Below are 27,691 nucleotides of genomic sequence, written 5' to 3'. Positions count from 1 at the left end.
GGAGGGCCAGAGGATGCAAGGCATTACCTAAAGGCCTAGCCAAAAACGGCGTGCTAAGAGCCATACAGAGCTTTTGTGAAGAATGTAAACAAGAGAGAGAAAGATGATTAGATGTGACTTTTTGAGATTCCTCTGCTGTCGTGTGGGGATGGGTTTGCTAGCAAAGAATGGGTCACGCGCACTCCTTTCAAAGCTTTCTGACTCTCCTTTCCTTATAGTCCTCTCTTGATTTTACTACATAAAACAGGAACCAGCATAAACAGTAAAGCTTTGCTGTGAAGACAATGTCCAATGATAGCTCTACTCTTACTTATTTAAATATACTACATCATCATTTTTCTTGAAAAAGTTGACTTTGATTCAGTCCTGCTTTTATAGAAATGAATTTTGAACTTGCATGTAATGTGAATACTCTCTGTTAATCAACACCCCGCAGGCATGTATGTTCACATTAAATGTACTTACTCTGCTGCACGATATTTGCTGCACATTGATTCAGCCAGAGTGTGGTGATTTCTGAGAGATTCAGATACTTCAGTTGGTAAAGATGAGGAAAAGAAATTTATAAAAGATTTCCATGTGGGATGCAAAGAACCTTTTTTTCCTTTTGCATTGGGAAGTGGGTGGAAAGGAAAAATTCCATCTGGCATACAGCAGCGCTAGATGTTGTTCTAAGATGGCAAAAATAGAAGATTGCTGAAAATATCGTAACAGAACATAACAGACTGTGGGTAAATGTACAGTACATATTTTTCTAATAAATCATGTTAAATACCCGTATTTTACTTAAAACATGACCATGTTCTTATTTGTCGTTACATAAAAATTTGTCTTTAATTTAAAAAAAAATCACCCACTCCATTACTGTAGCAAAAAAAGACTTGTTTGGGTCTGTAGAAGTTAATGCTGTCACACTTAGGTTTACCTGGGATAGGTTTTTGTGGCTTTTTTCTTTTTCTTTCTTTTTTTCTTTTCCAATCTTTCCCTCCTGTATTAAAAAAAAAAGGAGAAATAAGATATGACATGTCTGTTCATTTATTGTACATTCCTACGTAACTAAGTGAACAAGGCTCAACAATTTTAACAAAGCCTTGTAAGTATCCTCTTTGTTCAGGTTCCAGGAATGGCTGGGCATGATTGAGGTGAGCTGAGTCAGGATAAAGGATCAGGGGCTCTTCCAGATCCAAGAAATAAAGAGAGGGAGTGAACCACAGTTAAGACGAGCAGGAAGTGGCTCGGGGGTAGGGATCTCTAAGGAAGGTCTCTTGAAAACTTAGTGAGTCACAGAAGCATATCTTAGTGACCTCCCAGGTAGCGGTGGGGTGGAAGGTGTCCAGGTAAAATTTGACCCTGTGAGATCAAAATCACACGGATGACTTGTTAAACCTTGCTTGATCTTGCCTTGGGTAGGATTTATAGAGGCAAAACAAGGTTTATATTGATACTCTTGTGCATAAAGCATTCTAATGACCCCCAAATGGTACAATGCATAATAAAATCCCAAACTGAATTTTATGGTTGATGGATGCTATCACTTTCTCCCTGCTCGGTGAACTTACTGTTACTACAGGTCGGGGGATTGTGATGATGTGTTATTTTTTGCAATCAATCTGAGTATCCTGGAGTTTTCCTATGAGAATCATAGGCATTGGAAAGAACTTTTTTGATGTGATGCGTCTTCATTAGGTAAGAAAAAGTTTCACCCAGAAACTGGTACCTGCTAAACAGGATTATAAAGAGTATCCTCTGAAATGGGCAATAAGTACTTTACACTCCATTAATTCTGTCGGAAGTTCATTAATCACAAGAAGATTTTGAAATATTTCCATTGATAATATTCTTCTCGTAAAATGTGTACCTTTTAGCCTCTGTTATCAGAAGCAAAAGATCATTAATTAAAATAGTCATTATCGGAGATCCTTCAGGTTTGTTAGGGAAAGGTGTAACTCAGTCTTTGTGCTTTTAACTCTTTGTGTTTCTGAAGGTATATGTTGTGGGACTCTAATGGAGACTAGCCTGACTGAAATGACCCTTGCTCCAATAAAGCATTTCTGCTGAACTACTTCTCTCCTACTAGTTAGCACTTATCCCATCAGAAAATTAACACAGCAAGTCCTGAACACAGGTACAGTTTTGTCAACAAAAATGAATGGGAGCATTCAGTGCTTCTCATTAAACACTCATAGGGAAGCACAGATCTAAAAATGATCTCCGTGTTAAAACAATACTCAGGTATAACTCTAAAATCATGGGAACCGAGAGGGTAATTGAAGGCATGGAGATAATACTGTCTCCTCTCGTAATTTGTATGACTGGAATTTTAAAAGATGTACATGAATAGAACTACAGGGTATAGAATGGCAGGGACAGAGCACGCATGGCCCAAGTTGGTGCTGATTTCTACCTACAAGTTCGAGGTTAAGGGGTACACCGAGGTGGACAAGGGAAGCTTTTGAGCTTAGATGAGACAGAATTCTAACTAACCCTTAAAATCCAAGAGAAGAAACTTTGGAATAAAGTAGAGAGCCAATTTTATTCTGATTGTCTTTTAAGGAATATACCTGAATGCCAGATGCTTGCGGGCAGACACCTTTCATGACTCGTTGAACTGGTAAATGCCGTTTCCATTGTAATTTGTCAGTCTCATCTGACTTGTATCCCAATTTTAAGTAGACCCCACTTCTGTGCCAAGTCAGTATATCTCCAATTCCTGTCCTTCAGTGTTATTCATAATCTTGGCATATGGAGGAGATGTGCAGAGACCTGAGAAAAGTTCGCCACACCCTGGAAAAATCCTTCTTAATAAAGATCTGACTGGCCCTAGGTGTAGTCAACATCTGCAACTGCTTATTCCCCTGGCCCCAGCCTCTGTGGTTTGCCGTTTCTGCATCTGAGCTCTGACTTCTGTTTTTATGTACCACACCTGGCTATGCCAGAATCTCCGGGGAAGAGTGTAGTGAGTTTTGTTGACCCCATTTTGGCCTAAACCTAAGTTTTGAGAGGGCTCCAATCCAGAAGAAAAGCCAAGAATGGTGTCTTTTCCTTCTGAGTGATGGAGCATGGCAACTGCAGACCTCCCGGTCTGGGGGACCCTAGAAAGAAAAGAAGAGTTAGGTAGCACAGGCCTATGGAAGACTCAGAGGGAATTAACTGTGCATTCCCTAGCTGGATATGGTGACCCACCGACTCCGGGGAATTCATTCACTTAGCTAACTGCAGTGAGGTCTTCAGACAGACACCAGCATCCCTCATCAATCAGACACTTAGCTTCTCCATCATTAGAAGTTTATTTCAGATTCCCGTGTTTGAGCTCATACAGATGATTAGAAAGAATCCTACTAGATGAAGATGGAGACAGCCAGAGAGCTGTTTAGCTTGCTGCTACCAGTAGTGGGTATTCAGCCATGGCACATAAAGTTGACTTTGTCTAGGGCCTAAATAATTTTTAATTTCAGTAGAACTTTCTCCTTTTCATATATAGAGCAGATTTTTAAAGTACTTGGCCAAGATTTATTCTTGCCTATATTCATTGAGAAAAGCATTTGTTAAGCACTGATGAACCAGGCATCACACACAGTAGAACAGAGACATAAGTGAACAAGATATGATTTGAGCCCCCAAGCCAGCCACTGTTAGTGAGGGAGAAAGATGAGAAAACAAAGACACGAGAGTGAAGAAGGGCGATACGCAGACAGAAGAAAGTAAGGGGTGTACTCTGAATACGGTGTTTGTTTCTAGAAAATTGTTTCTTTGCCTTCTGGTGAGGCATTTGCTAAATTAAACATCCTCTCTTTTACTTCCTGGGTTCTGACCACGTAAGGACACAAATCATAAACGGCAAATACCACAGATCTCATATCTAAAGAGAGTTGCATATTGTTGGTGTTTACCATTTTCCTCTCTCCCCATTTTCTAGTTACAAAATATATTTTAATTAGAATATTGTATATAGTTCTTGTCCTGTTTTACTGATTGAATTTGTTTTTGAAAACAAGCTTCATTCTTGAGGTTTATAGGTGTTTGACAGTCCAGAACAAGGCATCAGGCAACTTGCAGGAATTTATAGCACATTTCTGTTAAAGACTGTTTAAAATTGTTCTACTAATAGTAGAGTAATACGTGCCTTTTGTAGAGAATTTAGAAATCATAGAAAGCTACAAGGAAGAACAGAAAATTTAGTGAGAACTAACTACGATTTCCTCTCGCCTTCCCAATTATATCATTGTATACATTATGAGGCTTTCCTTACGTTTCCATAACATACTTCACTTACTTACTCTTCCCATTTGGGGGCAAATAGGTTTTCAAATTTTTGCTGTTATAAGTGATCTGAGATGCACATCTCTAAAAAAATCTTTATGTAAATTTATATTTCTTAAGGATAAGTTCCTAGCTGAGTAATTACTACTCACAGGTATGAACTGCATTAATCTCTTTTATGTTTTTCGCTCAGCTACGCTCCATAAAGCTTGTTCCAATTTTCCCATACATTAGCACTACATTAAAGTACTTATTTTGTAATACCCTCACCCACATTGATTATTACGATTCTTAGAAGGAGAAACTAAGTATTCTTCTCGGGCTGATGGCAAGGACCAGTATTGTTCAAATTTACATTTCTTTTCTAGTGAGGTTGAATACTTGCAGTTTATATCAATCCAGTTATATTTCTTCTGTAAATAATCTATTCACCTCCTTTGCCCATTTTTCCATTGGGATTTTTCTTGTTGATTTGAATAAGCTTTTTATATGTTAAGGACATTAATCTTTGTAATATTTGTTATATGTAGTTTTGCCGAGTTTGTTTCTTATTATTTTTATACATATATGAGCAAAACTCTTGATTCATGTTTTTTTAATTTCAAAAATCACCTTTAAAATCAGAGAGTTCTTCCCAATTCTGTGGCTAGATACTCAATTTTATTTTCTTCTATTTCTTCTAGAGTTGCACTTTTCACTCAGGTCTTTCATATAGCTGGGATTTATTTTTGTAATGTAAAAGTAAGGTTTCTTGATCAGTTATCACATGCGAATTTTTTCATATTTTCAAACTTTTACTGTTTTGTTACCAGCATTAAAAAATCTGTTTTATTCTTGATAAATTGAAATTCTGTTAACAAACTCGCTACAAATTAAATATATTGAGCATGAATTTAGTCAGTCATATTACCTCTCTGAGCTTCAGTTTTCTCATCTATAAGGGTAGTAGATTGGACATCTACGATTTCTTCTAGCTCTAAAATTCCTGTCTTAAATTGAAGACCCGCCCCCCCCCCAAATTCAGCAGCATTCGTACTTCTGAGTGTTGAACACTTTGCGGGGAAATGTTGCCATTTTAAAGTGGATACCAGTTGATTATTCAGGAGGTTTTGAATAGCCATCTTTTACTCTGATTGACTATGCCTATCAATGCCAATAATCATTCTGTTCTTTTATGTTCTAAAAGTACTCCTGTGGCTAGAATTTCTAAAAATTTACTTTTTGGGAAATGCTGTTGGTATGGACAGATGGTGATCTAGCATCCTGCCAGAAGTATCCCTGCTGTCAGGGTGTTAAAACCATATTTCAAGTCATGTCATTAAATATTTGGAATTGTTTTTCTGAGTTCAGAATGTCCTGAGCAGGACTGAGATATAAAACTCCCAGATAATGACAAATTAAAAAAACTTCCAGATCTTTCTGCCTTGAACTCCTAGAAATAAGAATAAAGGGGTCTATTTATTTATACTGGCTAAATTCATTAACCGCTATGCACAGCCTAGCTCCAAACCACTGTTTTTTAAAAAATGCAAATTTATATCTCTCCCCCATTTCTCTCTCATAAAGAATATTTCCTCTTTGAGGGTAATCTCCATGTTTTATTTGAACTTTTACCCCCAGTGTCTAGCGCTAGGCTTTCAATCAATATTTGCGGGCCTGAATTCGGTCAAGAGGACAATTGTGAGTGATTTGAAATGTTTCCCAAGTTCAAGCACTCAAACCGAATCTCTGCAAAACCCAAGTTGTATCTCTGCAGATCGAAGGTTTTCATCTCATCTCCAGGATTCCGGTTCATTGGAGATTTAAAGTTTTAAATTGAAGGGTTTTGTACCATGGGGAATTAACCTGGAAATGACAAGCAGAAAGGACAGGGAGGTTCATCACAGTAGTCAGTTTGTAACTACGGACAAGCTTTTGGGAGAATACATAGTTGGTAAAGAGTAGACACAAACTTTCAAACTTCAATGAGTCATAGTTTACGAAGCAAGGCTCTTACTGGGGCAGGTTTGTATATGAGGATTTCAATCCTCTTTGGCATCCCAAGTGCACATTAATATTCAGGAAAATAGAAGATTGTTTTGCTGTTCTTTATTATCAAAGTACTTCCATTTCTTTTCAATCCATTCCTCTCTTCCCGCACATCCATCCTTCACTCCAGAAAAAGAGGGAGAAACACCTACTCCATTGCAACCGAATTCATTTTTGTCTTATTTTAACCTTCTCTCTTCCTTTTTACCTTCTAATTTTGTTTGTCTCTCAAATAATTGTACCAGTATTCCATTGCAGTTTAAATTCCCTTAACCTGTTTTAACACCAACTTTCTGTGGCTGTGCAATAAACCAAGAGTGACACAGTCCTACCTTTCTCCCAATCTTGTTTCAAACTGTGAAATAAATTTCTGAGATGGTTCCTGCTGAGACCTAAGGCGTGCCTCTCTAAAAGCACCAAGGAATGTGCAAAACATGAAAATACAAGAGTGTTTACTTAAGATGCTTTGTATCTCCTTGCTTCCATGCCATGTGATCTTGCAGTTGCTACGGTAACTAGGAATTTTTCATTCCATAACTTGTATAAGGACTGAGGCTGCCCTTTTTATTACTGCTTGCCCTCTCTAAAGTTACACATGCACGCACGTGCACACACACACACACACACGCATATTCACAAGCACGCACGTGTAAATGCACATTTATATACACACAAAAGTGACTTGGAAAGAGTTCCTTGACTTGAAGCATTCCCATTTTCTAAGTGTTTTACTTTACACTTTATTTACTTGCAATTTAAAATTGTTTTCCAGCTTTATTGACGTATGATTGACAAAAGTCATATATATTTAAGGTGTACAATGTGATGTTTTGATATATGCATACATTGTAAAATGATTACTGCAGTCAAGCTAATTAACATATGCATACCTCACGTGATTACGTTAGATTTTGTGTGTGTGTGTGTGTGTGTGTGTGTGTGTGTGTGTGTGTGTGTGGTGAGAACACTTAAGATGTACTCTCTTAGCCAATTTCATGGATCCAGTACTTTTTAAATTTGAAGAATATTTCCACTGGGTCTGTTCACAGTTAAGAGCTAGCTTTCTCAAGTTATTTCAATTTATAAATTAGATCTTTACTTAATCAGGACGCATTTCCAAACACAACTGTGTTTCCTATAAGAGGAATTTGGGAGGAGAAGCCAACGCCATAGGAACTAGTCAGGGGTGGCTATCAAGGGCTGCTGTTAAAATCCATATTGTCCTCTTTTTACTCAGATTTTAAAGGCTTCTGTGAAACTGCTGCTGTGAATTAGTCAAACCCCAGGTGACAAGTATATCTGCAACTAGTAACTTTGTCCGAGTCATAATTTGCCATAGGTTTTCATCTCATCTTTAGGCTGCTTGAGGAAGGTGTCAATATTGATATTTTCCCTTCAGAATAACTTCATAAGTGTATCACACACATATACACATACACACACACAATGGTATAAGAATTCTTGGGAACTAGAAGGTATTTCTAAAATTTATATTTGTCATTTCTGTAAAATTTCCTAGGAAGCAAGATTTCAGATTTTTTGGTTGTTTTAAATCTCAAGTAACATATGTATTGTATGTTCAGGGCCATCAAGATATACCAATATGTACAGCTGATTCACTTTGTTATAAAGCAGAAACTAACACACCATTGTAAAACAATTATACTCCAATACAGATGTTTAAAAAAAAAAAGATATACCAATAATGCGAAGTGGAAATAAGTGCTGTTTCCAGCACTAAGTTATCTGAGTTTTTTGCAAAGTGGCCGAATCTGTCGTGAACATATCGTGCAAACTGTCTGCATGAACGCTGTGGATTGATGGAATTCACAGGTTCAAAGTATTGATAGACAAAGTTTTTTTCCAGTGACCTCAGTATGTTAGGAAATGCTTAATGATCTAATTTAGAATTTGAAGGCATCCTCATTTCTTCTGAATTACCTTCTAATAGGCCTCTGTCAGATCACATATGCACAAGGCAGTGCCCTCAGTTGCCCTTTGACCTAGGCTTTTTGAATCCAAGGGGTAAGTCTTAGTGACTTTCCAGCCCAGCCGAGCCTTTGCATTTTCCCGTGGGCCCACTAACCAGGGAGAGTGTATGTACCTCTGAGTCTTAGCAGAGTGAAATAACCACCATATCTGGGACCAAGGGGCTGCAGAAGTGACGGAGTGCAGCAGCCTCCCCCCGTGACCACGGCTGACATCACGCCTTGCTTGTTGCTGCAGGTGTTTTATCTTGTTTATACTTTAGACTTGCTGATGCTGAAGGATATTGACTGCTCCCTTGCAGATAATCAGGAACCCCGCCACAAAACTAGGGCCTTGTAAGGCATTAACTAACTCTTGAAATTTCTCCTTTCTACCCTAGCCTACTCTCTGAACTGAGTCCCTTGGAACCTCTTCCTCCTTGCCTTTGCCGACCTCTCTGTCCTTGATCTTGGGCCATCCCAATGTCTAGAATCTGTCTGCTCACCCACCATTCACCAGGCCATTCATTCATTTAACAGACAGTGTTGTTCTGGATGGAGGGACAGCACAGAGAACAAGACAGACCAAGCCCCTGTTCCCATGCAGCAGATATCAGAGTGGAACTTGTCCTGCCATTTCGCCTTTCTCTTCTCCTCTCTATCCCCACCCACAATCTTGTCATCAACCAAGAACTTGCATACTGGATCTAGAATACTTTCTGGGAAAGATTTAATAAAATTTAAGATTTTATGATAAAAAACAATAACACCTGTGTGATTTAATAACTCTCAAGGGTCACATGGGGAGTGTCGAGTATGAAGCAAAGTGTAGGATCTGAACTGTAGTAAACTGATGTAAATATTAGACCAGAAAGAGTGTTAAGAAAATAAAACGTGCAGGAATTAGATTAAGTCAATTAGGGAGATGCCAATATAACTTACCCTAAAGCTATTAGGGGTTTTTTTTTTTTTTTTTTTTTTGCCGTACGCGGGCCTCTCACTGTTGTGGCCTCTTCCGTTGCGGAGCGCAGGCTCAGCGGCCATGGCTCACAGGCCCAGCCGCTCCGCGGCACGTGGGATCTTCCCAGACCGGGGCACGAACCCGTGTCCCCTGCATCGGCAGGCGGACTCTCAACCACTGCACCACCAGGGAAGCCCAAGCTATTAGGTTTTTGAGTTGTTTTCCTGACAGCAAGGTGATGGACTCCATGACCTATATGGTGCCATCTAACTTAGTGACAAGCTGACTTAAGCTTCTCTGGAAACTGGAAGGACAGGTTTGCTAGATCATGTACATTTGCATCCCCTCCTCCATTCTCACCTCTGCTCTGTGCTGGTTGGCAGTGAGACCTGACCCCCATGGACCTAACCCACCGGGATCTCTTGCCTTCCATCTCCAAATGGGGCTCGGGCAATGGGAGGGGTCATAGGGGATCCGAGTGTAGAAGGAGACGGGGTCAGGGTGTTTCTTCCTACCTTGTCCAGCTTTCTGCTGCAGTTATGGCAGTGACTGCACCCCTCTGGGACTGCAACTCCTCCTTGCAAGCCTCTCAGTTACTTCTCCAGCTCCCTCCCAATGGGATCCAGTACTCACTCTGACTTCCTCTTGCCCCTTCAAGCCCAGGGGTGGTTAGTATCTCCCTTTGCTGGTCCATGGTTATCTCACCATATTTTGGTTAGTTTTATCAAACCTACCCATACTTCTGTAAATAGTCCCTCCATTAAACACTTTCAGAACCTTGCTGAGTATGCCTCTTTTCTTCCAGTGTCCAGAATAATCCATGAAGCTAATAGCGTATATCAAAATAGACTTGTGATGGAAAAACAGTGCCTGTATTTCAGGATATTACATCCTATCCCCATCTCCTCTGCTCTCTTGTGCAATAGGTTTACTAGCTGAAGTTGGCTTCAGGATCAAATTCCTAGCCTTGCCCTAATTGTAGGGTTCTTAGAAAACTTGCTTTACATGATTATTAGAGGCAGTAACATTTAATAAATACAGTTCTTTTCTAGCAGCCAGAACTTCCTATCCAGTCTTGTGTACTCGTTTTTCTGTGGGAGTTTAGTCACGTTCCGTAACAACTTTGTGTTTGCTTTCACGCTATGGAAGTCAGACTTGACCTAGATTTTGTAAGCTTGGGGATGATGAATTCTATTAGTCCTATTTAGGCGTTAGTTTGAGTTATTAATCACAATATGTGTAGGATTTTTTAAAAGAACTAATTATCATTGTTTAAATACTCTCATTCTGCCAGAACCATCTATACAAACGATGTGTTTGCCGGGCCAGAACTTTGTGATATGGTAAATCTAAACCACTACTCACCTTGACACGTATCTTGCTTACTTTGTCTTTCCCTTAGCTGCTCTCTTAATCAGGTCTATCTTGCCAGCAATATCCTTCTTACTTTTTTTTTTTTTTTTTTTAAAGATCTGTTTCCTTTTTTTTTTTTTCCATGAGAATAGAGAGTCATGAGATACATTGTCAGCAAATTCTGTGAAGGTTGTTCTCAGACAAAATTGTTTTTGGCCAGAGGAGATTTTTTTTTTTCAGATAAGTATTCCAGTTCTGCTGTACCCACATTTAACGGTACAAGAATAGATGCGGGCATTGGTGGTTTGGTTTGCTAAGCTGTGTGTGAATTTCCGTAGGACAAGACGAGGAGAGATCCCTAACCACTAAATCACATGCCACTTTCCTATTTAGGAGAGACAGCACTTTGGGCTTCTGTGAGAAAAGTGATGTCAAGAGAACTGAATTCTGTAGGATCTAAGGATTGGAAAAAAATGCCGAGGTTATCTTGTCCAGCCTCACTCACTGAAGAACCATCTTCACTTGTCAGTAATGTTATTGACAAGCTCTGCTCCAGTTTGAGACAGAGCTCATTCTGCCTCTGCCATCAGTACTTCCTTAAACTGAGCCTCCATCTGCTTCCTCGATCTAGCCACCCAGTAACGGAAGGTAACTTTTCTAGAACATCACAGGTAATCCTATGGCACCCTATCCCACAAGGCAGGGTAGCTCAGAGAGTGAAAATTTCCTGCTGTGGTTTCATTCTCCCCATCTTTTTGTTCTTAGACATTCCAGCTACCCGAACAGTACCTCAAAGGGTGTGTTTCCCAGACCCACTTGTAGCTCCTTGGCGCAGAGTCCCATGTATTTTGATCAGCAAAGTCCTGTGCCCAGAGGCTCATCACAGCCCTGTTTTGTTTTGTTGGAGGTAAAATTTGCGTAGCATAAAATTAACTATATTAAAGTGTACAGTTCCATGCCTGCCCAGTGCTTGAGCCCATCAGGCCGAAGGCAGCTTATGCGCTGGACGCCCTGCTAATCTTAGGCTGCATGTCTCTGGGTACCCAAGTTTTGTGGGCATCAGACCCCACTAATCCCTGCCATGTTGAACTCTGTTCCTGCCAGCACTGCATTTCCCCCTTGCCAGGGGTATGAGCTCCGCCCTGGCTGAGCTTGCTTAGCTGTGGTCCTGAGACTACGTTTGGTCCTTGGCATCCCTCTTCTCCCCTTGGAACTCAGCATGACGTAGACACACCTGTTGCCTCACCTGCCAAGCAGATTAGCCTGCTTTGGCTGCCAGCACCGGGGTAGACCAAGTCCCCTTCCATACTTACAGTCTCTAACGTGTATTAGTGACCATCTTCTGGGGACGTCTGTGGTTCTGGTTAAGGGCTCTGTGGTTGGGTCTGCCTGGGTTCAATCTCAGCTTTACCACACACCCTCACACAAGTAACTGGCCAAGTTACTTTATCAAAATGGGAGTTTTAACAGTATGTACCTCATAGAATTGCTGTAATGGTTAGATAAGATAATGGATGTGCAACTCTTAGCTTTGCTGATGTATGGTAAACCCTCAATAAATGTGATAGATTTACCTGCCTGGTCATGGCTGGATCCCTCCCTTGTTGCCTGTTCCTAGTGGGTCTGTTAGTTGCATATGGCAGTGCTGTCTCCTTAGTTCTTGAGCTGTGGTTACCTCTACCACTATGAGATAAAACTATGTTAGCTTTTTTAAATTGTCTAGTAGCTAATGATTGCATGATGCTTTACACTTCACAAAATACTTAGCCATGTTTCCTCTTAAATATTGGCCAAGTTTTGGGGCTGCCTTAGTGATCCTCACATTAACCACCCTCAGGCCAAGATCCTGAATTAGAGCAGGTTGTTTTGGTCTCATAACCCCTTGTCTGTCTATATCACTGTCCAGTGTGATGAGCATGCAGCTCTTCTTTTCAGTTTACCCATATCTGTTTGAGTGTCCCAAACACTCAAGTTGACGATCAAGATGCAGAACAGCGCAGGCCACTGTTATCCACAACGCTAGTAGTTGGATTACCCTTCCTTAGGAAGAGCACCTCTCAGCAAACTGTCCCCTGTACTGACACCATCAGAGTTCAGCACTTGAAATGTATCTTTTGAGAGTAAGCTGCTGTTCTCTAAACCTCTACTCAAAATTGCACTTTTTTTTTTGCGATACGCGGGCCTCTCACCGTTGTGGCCTCTCCCGTTGCGGAGCACAGGCTCCGGACGCGCAGCCCCAGCGGCCATGGCTCACGGGCCCAGCCGTTCCGCGGCACGTGGGATCCTCCCGGACCGGGGCACGAACCCGTGTCCCCTGCATCGGCAGGCGGACTCTCAACCACTGCGCCACCAGGGAAGTCCCCCAAAGTTACACATTTATCCATTCCTCATTTTGTGTGTTCATTGATCCATGTGGGTAAGGTTCTTCAGGTATTTATGAAGTGCCGAGACCTGGCTGTTTGTTGGGAATTCAAAGTTGAAGGAGATACGGTGCCTGCCCACACGTGAGCTTATGCTTTAGAAGGGAGACAGAAAAGGTCATCAGTATGTGCTTCTCGGAATGCTGAGCCCGAAGGAGTCATGTGACACTGTGGGGTTGCAGAGAAGGGCCAGCCACGTCAGACGGGAGGTAGACGGAGCAGGTTTCCTGGAGGAGGTGGTTCTTGAAGAGAACTTCGTAGGAGGAATGAAAGTTCGACCAAGGAGTTTGGGAAATGAAAGGCATCATAATAAGCTGTTGGCTCTAAATGCCATCTCAGTCTGTTTGGGCTGCTGTAACAAAACACCACAGACTGTGTGGTTTATAAGCAGCAGAAACTTATTTCTTACAGTTCTGATGGCTGAGAGATCCAAGATCAAGGTGTCAGCAGATTCAATATATGATGAGAGCCCACTTTCTGGTTCATAGATAGCTGTCATTTTGCTGTGTCCTCACGGGGCAGAAGAGGCAAGGGGTCTCTCTGGGGCCTCTTTTATAAGGGCACTAATCCCATTCATGAGGGCTCCAAAGGCCCCACCTCCAGGCACCATCACTTTGGGGGATAGGTTTCAACATAGGAATTCGGGGTTGGGGGAGACATCAACCTTCAGTCCATAGCAAATGCCTTCCTACCACTAAGTTAGCATCTTCAGTTATGGTGTTCACAAACTTGAGGGAAAGCAGCATTGCACCTTGTGCTACTTGTATGACTTCTTGAGTGCCACGGCATCAAGCTAGATGGTTCTGTGCATTCTCCATCTGAAAGCTTCTCCGGTGCTGCCTGCTTCACACAGGTTTGATGATGGAACACTGGGTCACGTGAGGAGTGTTGAGGATCCTGGTTGGAACCGAAGGGGGCAGAAGGGGGATTTTAGAGGGCACAAAATTCACATCTTGCCCAGTTCACACTTCAACCCACAGGGTGACCTGTTCACGCCCACACCCTTTTTTCTATGTGCCCTAGACTCAGGGACAGTACCATTTAGTGAATGCCTTCCCATTGTTGTGTTAGTTATATGGTCTCTTTTATGTCAGTTGCACGGGAGCTTAGTTTGGTAGAATTCTGACAGATGGAGCAAGTACAGCGCTCAAGTACAAAACACAGTTATCTCATGTGATGAGCATCATAATAGGAAAGTGACTAAGTAGAGAGGGTAGGGGCAGCCTCAGAGGAGAGTGACCATTGAACCACGTGAGATCGAATTCTGTCTTTTAAAGGTAATCCACTCGCTCACTCACTCTCTTGCTTGAACTTGCACGCTCAGTAAACCGTTATCAAGTTAATATCATGTGCCAGGCCCTAAGCTGTGTGTTAGGAAGAGAACTAGAAGTCACAGTCCCTGCCCTCAAGATGTCATCATTTCGTGGAGAGCGCAGAGGGAGCAGATAATCAGAGGTCAGTGTGATGGATGTCATGTCAGGGTTCTTTGGGCATCTTATCTGGATAGGCAGTGTTACCAGCAGGAGATTGTCAAAGAAGGTTACTTAGATGCAGTGATAAATATGAGTGTCATTGTGTGGAACGATTTGTACCTTTTGGGGTTCATAGACTCCAGTGAGACCTAGAACTCTGGACTCTCCCTGGGAAAATGTGCCTACACATAAAAATTTTATATACTTTCAGAAGCTTCTCCGAGTCACTAAAGCCCATCCATGAACCCCCAGCTAAGCCCTCTTGTAAGAGTTGATACTCACAGAGCATCAGGGACACAGTGCCATGGAGAATACCAGTGGCTGCTTTATGTCAGTACTTGGGAGAGGAATATTTTCCATTTTCAGAGATAATGGAAAATCAAGCAAGTAGTTGTGACAATTCCAGCAGGCCTGAGAAATCCCTTAGTAATGACTTTTTCTTGCTAGTGCTGGTGACAAGTGAAAATATAAATGCAGTCAGAAATTTGGTTCAGGACAGCATAGACTTGCTAAACTGTGAACATCAGTTCTTCACCTTACTTTTTAAAAAAAAATCAGTATTTTTATTACCCTATATGTATTTTCATCTTAAAAATAAATGTCTTTCATGTGAATAAATGAAAAAAGAAAAGTTGGATTTCGAAGTATAAAAGCTGATCTTGGTCAAGGAAGTTAATCTAAAGTAAGTCAAAGGGATGGGTTCTATCATTCATTCAGAATTTGCAGGCAGGGGAGCAGTGTAGCCATAAAAAGAAAAGAAATCAGAGCTAGTCACCAAAGAATAGAACAAAGAGATGAGGAGCAGAGAAAAGCTGAAAACCCTCCTCTGTTTTCATATTTTTCATGGCCTCTGTTCAAAAGGTCCTGTGAGTCTGATCAAACATCTTTCCCTCCCCTCCCCCTCCCCTCCCCCCTCCTCTCCCCTCCCCCTTTCAGCTGAGGATACCTATTTATTTTTACACTTCCTTTCCTCCCCCATCTCCCAGCTCATCCCAGACTGCATCCCATAGGCAAAGCTGTGAAGAATCCATCTGGCCTGGTCCTTAGAGTTTCTTGTTCTTCCTACCATCCCTTCAAGAGAGTAGGGCAAAGACCTGGTTTGTGCAGATCTAGGAGCTAAAGTGTGTGTCAGGGAGCAGGGAGAATTCTCACTTAGCCTGTACCAACCAGAGCTGAGCGCCCCCATGCCTTGGCTGGGGCGGGCGGTGGGAAGCATGGTGCCTTCTGGGAATACATCCCACTCCCCACTGCACCTTCCTCTTCAGTGTTGCACCTACAGAAGTCCCTTCTCCTAAGGTCTGTGCCCCTTGCACTGGCATTCTTTTTTTTTTTTAATTAAAATTTTTTTTTAATTTTTATTTTTTGGCTGCACCGTGCGGGATCCTAGTTCCCCGACCAGGGATCGAACCTGCGCCCCCTGCCTTGGCAGCACAGAGTCCTAACCGCTGGACCGCCAGGGAAGTCCTCGGGCATTTGTTCCTCACCCATCCTCTCATCACTTTCAGGAACATCCCTGGGTATGACTCTCTCATCCTCCTGACAAGGAAATGCATTTTATCTTTGACTCCAGTAACCATGCTCTCCACACTGCACCATGCCAGTGTCAGGGCGGCATCTTATGACCTTTGTCCATGGTCACTGTCCTCTAGCCAGAGACCACCAGGAGCACACCTGTAGTTGAGTAAGTTGGGTTTATTGCTTTTGGTATAGTGATGGAGCCCTCGCACCGTGGGGAGCCTCACAGCAGCTCAGTACAAGAAGGTGATAGAAGAAAGGACATCCCAGACTTGGGTTTGTGTTTGGTGACTTTGGAGAGGATTTCAAGTAGCAGGGCTTTGCTCTAGATCGGGAAACTGGGCAACTCTGTGACGATATCTTAAATCTTATCTATAGGGAGAGGAGCAAAGCCAAAGTTGTCACTGGGAAAGAAGCAGCAGTCGCTACTCACTCGCTGGGCTTTCTGGTATTTTCTGCCGTGATCAATGTTTATGCTTTGTCTGTGTTAAGATATGACTTCCGAGTGGCTGTGTTTTTGTGTTGTCCCACCACCGTCACAGAGTGGCCTCATCTGATGTTGATTTTTCGCAGAATCAGTGACATTTAACAGGAGAACACAAGGCCCAGCCTGAGTGCCAGGCCGGCTCCCAGGTGTTAGGGGCTGCTTCTCCCTTGCTCCGTCTGCCCTGCTCTGAACTGCCCCACTTCAGAGATCAGCCTCCTTGATGAAAGCCTCCACCTGCTTCCTCCTCGACTGCCTGCCTGCTCCCTTCACTCCTGTGAAGGCTTGTCCTCGGCCCCCGCTTATCAGCTCCTCTCTTGGCGCACTCCTTTCCCTAACCAGACAGACGCCCTGTGGAGAAGGGCTGTTTTGCGTGTGTGCTGACGGCAGCCCACAACACCTCTCCTCCCTCCCTCCTGGTGTCTCCTATGCTGATCTCTTCCCCTGGTGGGCAGAGGGGGCGTCATTCGCTGTTCTCCTCTCAGATTTCTCTTCTTTTAATTTAAAAATTGTTTTTTTTAATTTATGTTTTTAATTTAAAAATTAAAAAAAAATTGTTTTGGCCACACTGCGCAGCATGTGGGGATCGCAGTTCCCCGACCAGGGATCTAACCCGCGGGCCACACCGCACCACCCTCCCACCTCCCCACGGTGGCAGTGCGGAGTCCCAACCACCAGACCAGGGAAGTCCCCCCCACTCAGATTTCTGAGCACTTTGGCAGGAAGGCCTAAAACCATAAACATATGTTTTTCCACCCTCAGCAGCACAAAGCTGCCTGGCAATTCCTCTTTTCATAACTTGTTTATTCCCTGTTGCAACCCCTAAAGCCATTTTTCCAACAGTTTTCAGGCCCAGGAACCTCCCCTTCCAGAAGATGGTCGGAACCCCCACTCTACGGAGATGATAGAAGGCATATCATTTTGTCTACCTCAGCTACCTTATTTTCCCTGCTCTAATTTTTTTCTAAATTTCCACCCATCTTCTTTCCCGTGATCCTCTCTGGAAGGAGGAAGGCTCGATCCTGTTGTAGCCTAAACCCTCCATGCACGTTCCTGATCTCTCGCCCCTTCTCCTTAGCCCCTCACCTTGCCGACTTCCCCAGCCAGGCAGCCTCTTCAGCCTGACTCCTTCCTTTTGAGATGAAATTCCAAGGAGGCGGTCTTGCCTGTTTGTGCACTTCCTTCACATCCGCTTACACCTCAACACTCACCTTCCCATTGTGGTCTCCTCATCACTTCCTCCTAGACTCTTCATCTTGGTGAATTTGACAACGTCAGACAGCCTTTGCCCTTGACTCTCCTGAGTCAGTGCCCTCCACCTTCTCCTGGCTTCTGTTGGTTTCACTGCTTAGTCATCTCTTTGGTAGGTTTCCTCATGACTCTGATCCCCTCCCTCTTCCTCCTTCTTTCTATGTTTTCTCTTCCTAGTTCCCTTTCTGTCCTGCTTCCCTTCAACAATCTCATCCACTCCCAAACTTGAGTAGTTCACAGATTTATCTCTGTCCTTGGCCTTTGTCCAGAGCCCTAGTTCTCTATTTCTAACTGCTTGCTAAACATCTATAGCATGATGTGTCATCAGTACTGAAACATCAGTTGTCTGTAACCAGGTTCATCATTCTCAGCAGAACCAGTTTTTTTGTCCCCTTTAATGGCATTTCCATTCTCTTTCACCCACAGATCTGGGATTTGATCTGTCATCTTTGACAGTCAAATCGCATGGGTTCTCTACCTTTGCTTTCTCTCTTGCATGTGGCCTCATCTTGGGGGAGCTCACCACATTAGACTTACGCTGTTATGGAGCTATCACCTTGTCAGTTAAGGGCAGGGCATTGGTCTTACTCACTGCTGCTTGCCCCTTAGTGTCTGCCACAGTGCCTTACCCAAAGCAGACCCTCACTGTTTGTTGAGTGGTTGTCTATAAAGTAAGCATTTTAATGCTTTACTTGCATTTCATGAACTGTTTGTCATTGAACATATTTCTTGTCATTAGTTCTTTAAATACTTTTATTCTTAACCAAGCAAGCACCAGAGTAAAGTTTCATACCCAGAACTTCAACTCTGGTACTTATGCTGTTTTTCAGGAAGAGCAGTTAGGTAAGGGTACATAGGTTGGTCAGGAGGTGTTAATTTCACCTTCCTTCTTGAGAGCCGGGTATAATACATACGGTTATTACGTTTTCACGGCAATTTTAGATAACTTCCATCTCCTTTTATACATTGATTTTTCTGCTTTTTTGCTTCTTTATTTTTTAACAGGTTTTCAAAATGGAAACTATCACTGTGACATAAGATGCTATTGATAGTACATCAGTATGGTTCAGCTATTCCCCTGCCCAGCAGAGTGTAGCTGCTCTGTGCACAGCCCTGTAATACATATTAGTTACACAGACATTAGAGAAGCCCTTCCCATCCATATGTATGTGCATGGCCCGGAAGTTAATAATGCCGTATATCACATGCACGTAGAATGTAAAACGTACTTCAGAATGACAGCAGGCTCATATAAAATGAATATTGGCTTACGACGAGAGGAAAGCTAGGGAAAGATTTTTGTCCTTTCACACCTGCTCTTTACTGAATTATTTGTTTCTGTGTCTCAGTATCCCGGACTCACATTCTGCCCCCCCCCTTTTTTTTTTTGGTCAATATTATGCTCCTCTCACCAGCCACCTTGCTTCACTTCAGCCACATGGATAACAAAAGAACCCCTTTGGAGAAATGAAAGATAGCAATTATACATTGGTATTCATGTTACAGGAGTCACACTGCCATCCTCAGGGAGTTTAACGATGAATATCCAGTATTAATTGCCACAGTAACTGTGCGTCTGACCTTGCTGAAGTGCAATACATCAGTTTTACATAGTAAAATTATTTGCCACTAAGAGATTTAGAAAGGATGATCTTAAAATTATATTGCTGTTTAGAATGACTAGTATTTTTTGTTTTTAAGAAGATCTTGGGGGACTCAAATGACTAGGTCACTACATTTTCTTAGGAATCAGCACACCGGGAGTTGAAATCATCATTTTCCCACTGATTTGGTTGGCAATGACGACAAGAATAGTGCCTTCCTATTCTTATGGAAGGTGAATAAATACATCGGCATCTCTGATAAATCTATGGAACTGATAATAAGGCACGAGGACATAGTACTTTTTATCCAACGGGGGGCGGGAAAATGTTCTTTTTGTGTGTTTGTATCTAATTGAGGTAGGGTTTTCTGCCAGGAGCAGAAACACAGAAGCATGCTAGGAACCCTAGGACGTGTTTCCCTTTTTAGAGAGGCAACATAATTTTTAAGGTGAAGCCTCTTTGCTATCAACTTTTCTTGCTTCAATCTTCTGCTCAGATCCTCAGAAATACAGACGGTAAATATTTTTACATGTGTTTCTCCCTACCCCCTCCGCCCCTACCTGCCTCTGGTTGGGCGCCACCCATCAGGAGAATTTCACACTCCACACTCTGGAAGCGTTTGTCACTTGGGTGTCACTTGGGTCGGCTCCACACTGCTGGGTCAGCAGTGAGCCCGACTCTGACAGAGCCACGTCAGCGGGCCGTGTTAGGCTCTGGGCTGTGGAAGCTGTGTGTGCAGAAATGCATGATTGTTCAGCCTTCTCTCCGTGTTAAAAGGGACCGCGGTGAAGAAAGTCAGTGCATTCACCCGTGACATCCGAATTTCAGCCTAGATGAGGTTCTAACTAGAGATCCGTTTTTGCTTGTATTCTGGCAAAACAAGTATGTGATAAATATGAAGGCCACCTCAAGTTTGGGAGTAAAACAGGAACTGAATGATAGAATGAGTAGTTTTTTTCCCACCTTAAAATAAGGCTGTGATGTAAATGAATATGATATATATCTGCTACATCTGCTTAATATGGCTTGCTCATTGTTTTAGTGTTTAAATGATGTTTTATATGACTTTCTAATTTTAATATAGCGGCAGTTCAAGAAGTATTAACCAGGTAAAAGAGAGTATAGCACACACGCAATTAGTGTATTGTGTTCTTGAGACTCTGAACTTTCGATTTCTTAATTCACATCATTCAGGTAGTTTTAAAAATGAACTCTGAATCCCATCCCCACTTCATTCTTTTTTCCAGTTTCCTTTAAAGTATTTATGTCTTTCTAATGCTTTATGTATCCATACAACTTGAGCCTGGACCCTGTACCATTAGAGGGAGATCCTTGACCAGGTTCCTAATTTGTTCTGAATCTGTAAAGATATTAGGTGGGAAAGCAACTTGAGAAAGTGCAGCTTTAGTTAGCTTCTTTTTTTTTCTTTTTTGCCTTTTAAATTTTCTCTCTGTTTTTCTTTCTTCCATCCATCACTCCCATCGGCAATGAAAGCAGGATGATGAAGTGACAACCGTTCAGGTTAAAGAGCAAGACCGGGACGTCCTGGTGCTGAAGAAAGTGCAGAGCTGCGGCCCAGCCCCCCAAGCGGGGAGTTTGGAGAGTGATTGGAGGTCAGAGTTCCCACCCAGCCCCGTGCTCCTGTTTCCTTTTCCCTGCCTTCCTCCCCTTCTCCCGCTCCATCTCACTCGCTCTCTCTGCCTCCTCTATCCCCCCCTCCCTCCCTCCCTCCCTGTTTTCTCCGCCTCTCGAGCCCAGCGTGCTAGCTGACTGCAGAGCTCTTAGCAGCCAGATGGACTCAGTTCCCAGTGAAAGGACAGAGATGGCAAGATCTTTGAGCCTTTAGGGGATGCCTTTGTTAGTAGCCGTGCACAATGGGCAGCTCCCGGCTGAGAGTCTTTGACCCTCATTTAGAGAGGAAGGATTCTGCCGCGCTTTCAGACCGAGAGCTGCCCTTGCCCACCTTCGATGTGCCTTCTTTCAAATACATTGACGAGGAGGACGAGGACGAAGAATGGAGCAGCCGTTCACAGTCCTCCACTGAGGATGACTCCGTGGACTCTCTGCTCTCCGACAGATACGTGGTCGTGTCCGGGACCCCAGAGAAGATCTTGGAGCACCTTTTGAATGACTTGCACCTGGAAGAAGTCCAGGACAAAGAAACAGGTAAGGCAGGGGGGTGTCTCCTGCTTCCAGACTCACAGCTGCGGCTGCCCTTGTCAGTTTCCAGAGGGGCAAAGCCTCCGTCTGTACTGTAGCTGAAACCAGAGTGGGCTGACCCAGCATATGCTTCTTGGGCCTCCCCCTTAGCCTCCTGCTGTTTTGTTTAAATCCAGTAAATGGACGCACGTAGATCCAAGCAGCCGCCTGGGAAGTAGCTGTACAAAGAAAATGATACGAAGGCAGATGTTCTTGTTTCGCTGGCCGTTTTTACCACATCTCACCTAAAGGCAGTTGGCGAGAGGCCAGCATTTAATAGCCAGTGTCCAGTGGGAAGGAATATGAGGGATGGGGTTACCAGCTATAGCGTGCACCTGGCTTGTGGGAAGCACTGAGCTGGGGGGAGTAGCCTCCCTGCCGAAAAGTCAACAATTAATGCAACTACTCAGCAGCTATTAGCTTAGCAGCAACTTCTGCCTTTTTCCATGTGGTTTACAAACTGCTCAGAGCAAGCCCTGCTGTGCAGGATATGATATTCATAGCTTCTCAGACCAGAAACTGTAATTCACTGAAGTCTTGTTGATCAGGCTTCTTGTCCTTTCTATTTAATCTGGGAGCAAAATACCCACTTAGCTTTTTCACCCTTGCACTTCTGGAAACACTACCGTTGCATGAGCTACCCAAACTTCCTTTATCACACAAGGGCAGTGCTTGCTTCTCTTAAGCCAAATTTATCATTTGTTCCAGCCTGGAGCAGTTATTCCAATGAACAGGCCTCTGGCTGTAGCCTGAATTCTGCAACTTGATGCCCTGACTAAAATACACTTTTTGCTGCCACCGTAGCACCTGTGATGCCGCAGTTTGCAGTATATCAACTGCGTCAATAAAAGGCATTTTTGGTTTTATTAGTACAAGTAACTCCTTAGGTTTTTCCCATGCAGGAAGGGTTGTGAAATGACAGCTTAGGTGGGAACAAGAGTTTCCTTAGGTCCCAGTAGTTTTGTCTGAACTTAATTGATGTCTGGCTCTATACTGCATTATAAAGGACGTTAAGAGAAACAAAGATGTGTGAAATATGTAATAGTGTTTTTATCAAAAAGCCAAAAATGACTCAATCACGCATCCTACATAAATGTTACTGTTTGATCTTGAAATTCAAATAAAAACTTTATTTTGCATATCTGTGTTTGGGGAAAAATAGCAATAGTTGTCATTTATACACAAACAAGCTAAAAGAGAAACGTATTGTTGTGGCATTTGCTGGGTGGTTTTTGTATGTCTATCTATTAATATTTTGTGCGTTTGAGCACTATTTCCGTGTTCTGCTTCATCAGAGATAGTCATCATGGAACTGGCCATAATTTTCCGCGTACTGGTTAGCAGACTGCTTTACACAGGTGGTTTGGACTAGATTACAGGCAAGTTATCTGCCACGAAGAGGACACCTTTGAACGTGCGTAGCAGTTTGGGGGACTGAATGCGTTCTTTTTAATAGCACTGCAGTGCTATAACACAGGACTTTGTGTCTAAGTCATATTAATAAGAGTAGAAATTACTGAAGCCAGTACTAGGCCTACTTGATTTCTTTTTTCTTTCGTTCTCACTGTCATTAGTTTTTTGTGAAAGATGGCCTAGGTACCCACTGACAAGTTACCCCTGGGAATGAGAAATCACCCTAATTCCTGTTACTAATGCCAGGGGTGGCCTCCTGCTGGGAAACAGTGTTGTACCTGGTGTCTAGTGACTGGTATTCCCAGTTTCTTCTCGATTATACCAACTCTGGGATCAGATGTGTCCCTCTTGCCAGGTGCCGAGCAAAGCTAAAAGGACCACGACTCGGTGTGGCCAAAGCCGGGCAGGTAGAGCCCCGCAGGGGTCAGTCTCTCCTCATTCCTCCTCATTTCCTTAGCGTTTGCAGAGGACACATGTAAAACTTCAGATGTTTGCAGGGACACCTGAGGGGGAAAACAGTAACAACTCTTCCTCTGATCAAAGGAGAGTTTTATGAAAATGAAAAAGTCAACTTTGGAGAGAGATTGACGTGTAATATGATAGGGACACCTAAGTGGAAGTCACATGCAGTTCTTCCACACTTCACGAACAGCGCTTGGAGAAAATACAACAGAAGAGCCACTGGGTGGCTTTTGTTGGTAACATTTTAAAAAATATAAATCTAAAATCAATTTCATTTACAAATTGAAGAAAAGTGGTTATGAGTTCGTTCTAGTTTGAATACTAAATGAGTCACATATTTAAAGTACTTGGGGCCCCTTGTCACTGACAGCGGTGAATGTTAGTGCTTTATCTTGGTCAGGCTGGCAACCCTCACTATGAAAGGTCTACGTGTGCAGGAGTCTGAGTCGCGTAAACATATGGAAGACAGATGGAGGAAAACGAGAAGGGGCTGCACTAAACGTATACAGCAGCGTTTTTATGTTCTTGAGCGCCCCTTTTAGGGAGATGGAGCCATATGGAGCCGGGTGGGGCCATATGGTGGTTATCCACATGGCCCCAACGGCAATGAGGAAGAAAGCATTCATGGGAAGAAATAAATGGTCCTGGAGGCTGGGATGAGCCTGTTCTGGACTCTTACATTCCTGTACCCGCCAGAGGCTGGGCAAGTTAACCAAGCAAGAGATGCAAGTTATTTCCATCTCTTCCCCACAGAAGTCACTTCATTGTGAAAATGTAGGTGCAAGGCCCAATAGGCTAAGAGACCTATACTCACAAAGGACAGGTTCAGGTGATTAGTAATTGCTGTCTACATGCAAGTGGAAAAAAAGTTTACTTAACTGAATGGAATAGAAATAAGAGATACTGTATTTTTTTGTTATTACCCAAATCTAGAATAGAATGGAATAGCAAACAATAATTCATGTAGTATTCTATCACCATATCAAACTGAGTTTCAAAAGCAAAAAACATTATTAGAGATGCTTACAAGCAACCTACTAATGATTTTCATAAATGATTTGATCCACACAACACTTACCATGCTTAGTTTCATAATCCCCTACGTGCCTACCTTTCCTCCCTGGTATTACCACAACAGTCATCCTGGGAATATCTGGAATGAGTGGATGGATGGATGGATGGATGGATGGATGAATGAATGAATGAATGAATAATTCATTCATTGTTTAAAATAGAAAAACTGTTTGAGTCTGGTAACTGGATACCTATTTGTGAACATTGAAGGACTGCAGCTGTTTTCAAAGATTACCTTTTCTTTCGAGGTTCAGGGTCTGACTTGAAGCGTTTGGAATGTTAGGGAAAAATCAAGCAGCTCTATCTTTCATCTTCCCAGAAATAGGGCAGACGTCACTGGGCATTCCCAGCCCAGGAGAATTACAAGGAAGGCAAGAAGCAAGAAAATGTGTTGTGAATAGAGGAGCTGGAGGGGTAGAGGAGCAGGTCCCCACCACCAGCCCCGTCTCTGGAAAGGATCAAATGTGTTTTGTCTAGAGATGCTTCTATTAGGAATAACGATTTCTGTTCTAAGGGGGGTGACCGGGGACAACACTGTGATCAGATGGATACATAGAGAAAATCCTTCTTACTGCCTTTTCTTTCTACATCTGCATTATGATGAGTCTACCTTAGGGGAAACACAAGAGGAAATAACATTATTTGCTCCCCTTTTTTTTTCCCATGTCTTGGGTTTTTATTCATCTTTTTGAAGCAAATGTGCTTATGATTACAGGTTTTGAAGAAAAAACAAGCAGGGAATAAGGTAGTGGGAACAGGTAAAGCATATTAGCCGATTCTTACTAGGCTCGGCCTGCTTTCTTCCAGGTATGGCTGTTCTTACTTCATGAGGTTATCGTTCAGTATATTGTGTACTCAGTGTGGAAATGTCTGCTCATCCTGCTTTGACCACGGAAGGCATGGACGCCTCCGTGTGGGTGGTGTACTTTCAACAGCACCTAGTAGGCTGATTACATCATGGAGAAAGTGAGTCCCTTACCTTTGTAACGAGGCAACCACCTCCGTGAAAGTACCTGGTTTATATCATAGGAGTGTCTCACTTCATTGATAGGGTCCCAAAGCTATTCTCCATTGCCAGCTTAATGGCTTTTTTTGGGGCATTGCACTGATGGAACCTTGAGTGAAGCTAGGGCAGGCAAGCCATTTTTCATTTTCTTTTATCTTCTTTCCCGTTCCAGCACCAAGCGTATCCTAAATACTTGATACATATTTCTTGTGAAGGAAAATTAAGAATGCCTTTTTCCTGATCGTTGGAAATACGGAAGACAGTTTAGGTGAACTTCTTCCTTAATTTCCTTACCTTTTAGGATTTCTGGAAAGATGTTTGGTGCTTCTCTTCTAGGCTTGCTTTTGCAGGTGGCAAGACCTTTATAACGCTGCGGCTGCATGGCTTTTGCAGGACTAAAACTTTTGGTGGGTAGGCATGGAAGTTTTTAGATGGTGGTAAGCCTCGCCGTGATTTTGTGCGATTAACATGCATGTAAAATTATCTTGGATCTATCTTTTTATTTTTGTGGTATCATGTAACACATAATAGACCAGTGGATCTTATCTGTGGCTGTATCATTAGCAGCACGTGGGGCATTTTTCAAAATATCAATGTCTGGGTCCCACCCCCGAGATCCTGGTTCAGCTGACCCGAGTTGGGGCCTAAGAGTTATGGGCTTTGAAGGCTCCCCAGATGAAGCTATATGTAGCCAGGTGTGAGAGCCACAGAACTAGGACAGTGACTTTGTCTCTCCACTTTTTTCAGAGACATATTCAAAGTGTCTAATAGTTATCAATTTGCCCCTGAGAACTACGGGCTTCATTTCTCCTTTCCTCCACCTCCCCTCCCCACTCCCTCTCCTGGTCTCTGTGTCCAGCCTCCTATCCACTGGTCCCTGCCCTAGAGCCTCTGCAGCCTGAGTTCAGAATTCACAAACCTGCATTGCTGGTCCATCCACTGAAATGGTTTTGAAAAAAGAAAACAATCAGAGCGGACAGAGGTACTGGCCACACAGCTGTTAGCTCTCAGTTCTTGGAATGAGGAGGTGACGGTATAGTGAACAAAACCCATTTGGATTTTTGCAGGGTTCTGTCACACTCCAGGGATCTCTGGGTGGTCCTTCAGTCTCACAGCCAGGAATGCTTACTTCTGTAAGAAATGATGTTCTAAGGAAGGAGAATATGCACGCAGCAGAGTAGAAAGGGTACCAAAATGAGATTCTGAAGCCTTGGGTCCCCAGATCTGGGCTCCATTAATAGACCAACCTGAGACCTTGAGCAAGTTATATGTGAGATGAGTTCTGACATATCTTTCATCACTAAAATGCTTTGATCTAAAGAGATTTATGTCAACCCCTTTCCTTTCAAAGTATGTCACAGAACCGTAGAATTCTAGATCTGGAGGAGACCTTAACCCTGCGGTCGTTTTGTGCTGACCTCACCATCACTTAGGCTTTGCACAAGGGCTGAGGCGGTTTGGCCTGACTTCATGTTGCCCTGTCTTACTGCTGTGTTTCTTCAACCTCGCCCAGAGAGTAGTTAGAATGTTGATGGGGTAGCAGGCTTGGAATTCAAGGCTCAGTGGCCATACCCGGTGATGATTTAAGTGTGTTTGTGTATAACCTTGTCCAATGGGAAACTTTTTAGTTCCTTTGGGAAATTATGCTATAACATTTACAAAGAATAGCTTTGGTTTATCACCTACCAGTAATAGCCGTTTGCAGAGAGTTTTACTACCAGGCCATTTTGGGATATTCAGAAACAGTCCGTTGCTAGAGAAAAGCAGCGGTTTTCCCCCAGTGATGAAATACTCTGCATCCGGGCTCTTATACTAGCCCTCCCCCTGTAATTCCTTTACTTTTAACTTTACACACTGCTTCTGTAATAAAGTACAGCAGTGCATATTTGAGTGTTCAGTTTCTATATGCGGGTGAATGAATACCATAGAAAAATTTAACTCCTTCCTTCCGCAGATATTTTCGACCTCTTACGTAGGCACTGTTCTAGCTGTGGGGCATACAGCTGTAAACAGAACACACACAAACTCCTTACCTTCGTGGGGCTTACATTTTAGTGGAGGGAGTCAGACAAAAAGCAAATAGGGAAAGAGTGGATGTTCGTGGTGCTAAATAACCAATCTCATTATAGACACAAATTTGGGAGAACTATATCCACATGTCTTTAAAAATGAAGAAGCTAGAGGATGTTTTAATGTGTTTAAAGTAGTATAGAGAATGAATG

At 42.8% G+C, this 27,691-nt stretch overlaps 1 protein-coding gene across 6 annotated transcripts in view; it reads left to right on the top strand.

Moving 5' to 3' along the window:
• The window catches only part of RAPGEF5 (Rap guanine nucleotide exchange factor 5), a 235,975-nt gene that overhangs the window by 144,193 nt on the left and 64,091 nt on the right, over window positions 1–27,691 (top strand). For 4 of the 6 annotated variants that reach the window (XM_030857070.2, XM_060304704.1, XM_060304702.1 and 1 more), the window contains exons 10-11: window positions 20,810–20,928; window positions 21,393–21,481. In XM_030857070.2, coding sequence (XP_030712930.2) covers window positions 20,810–20,928; window positions 21,393–21,481 — 208 coding nt within the window. Of the gene's footprint in view, window positions 1–20,809; window positions 20,929–21,060; window positions 21,482–27,691 lie in introns of those variants that run through there. The other 2 variants (XM_060304703.1, XM_060304706.2) reach the window with 2 other exon arrangements.

This window comes from Globicephala melas, chromosome 9 (assembly GCF_963455315.2).
Source record: "Globicephala melas chromosome 9, mGloMel1.2, whole genome shotgun sequence".
Taxonomy (NCBI): Eukaryota; Metazoa; Chordata; class Mammalia; order Artiodactyla; family Delphinidae; genus Globicephala; species Globicephala melas.
This window is presented reverse-complemented; position numbering and strand designations above follow the sequence as displayed.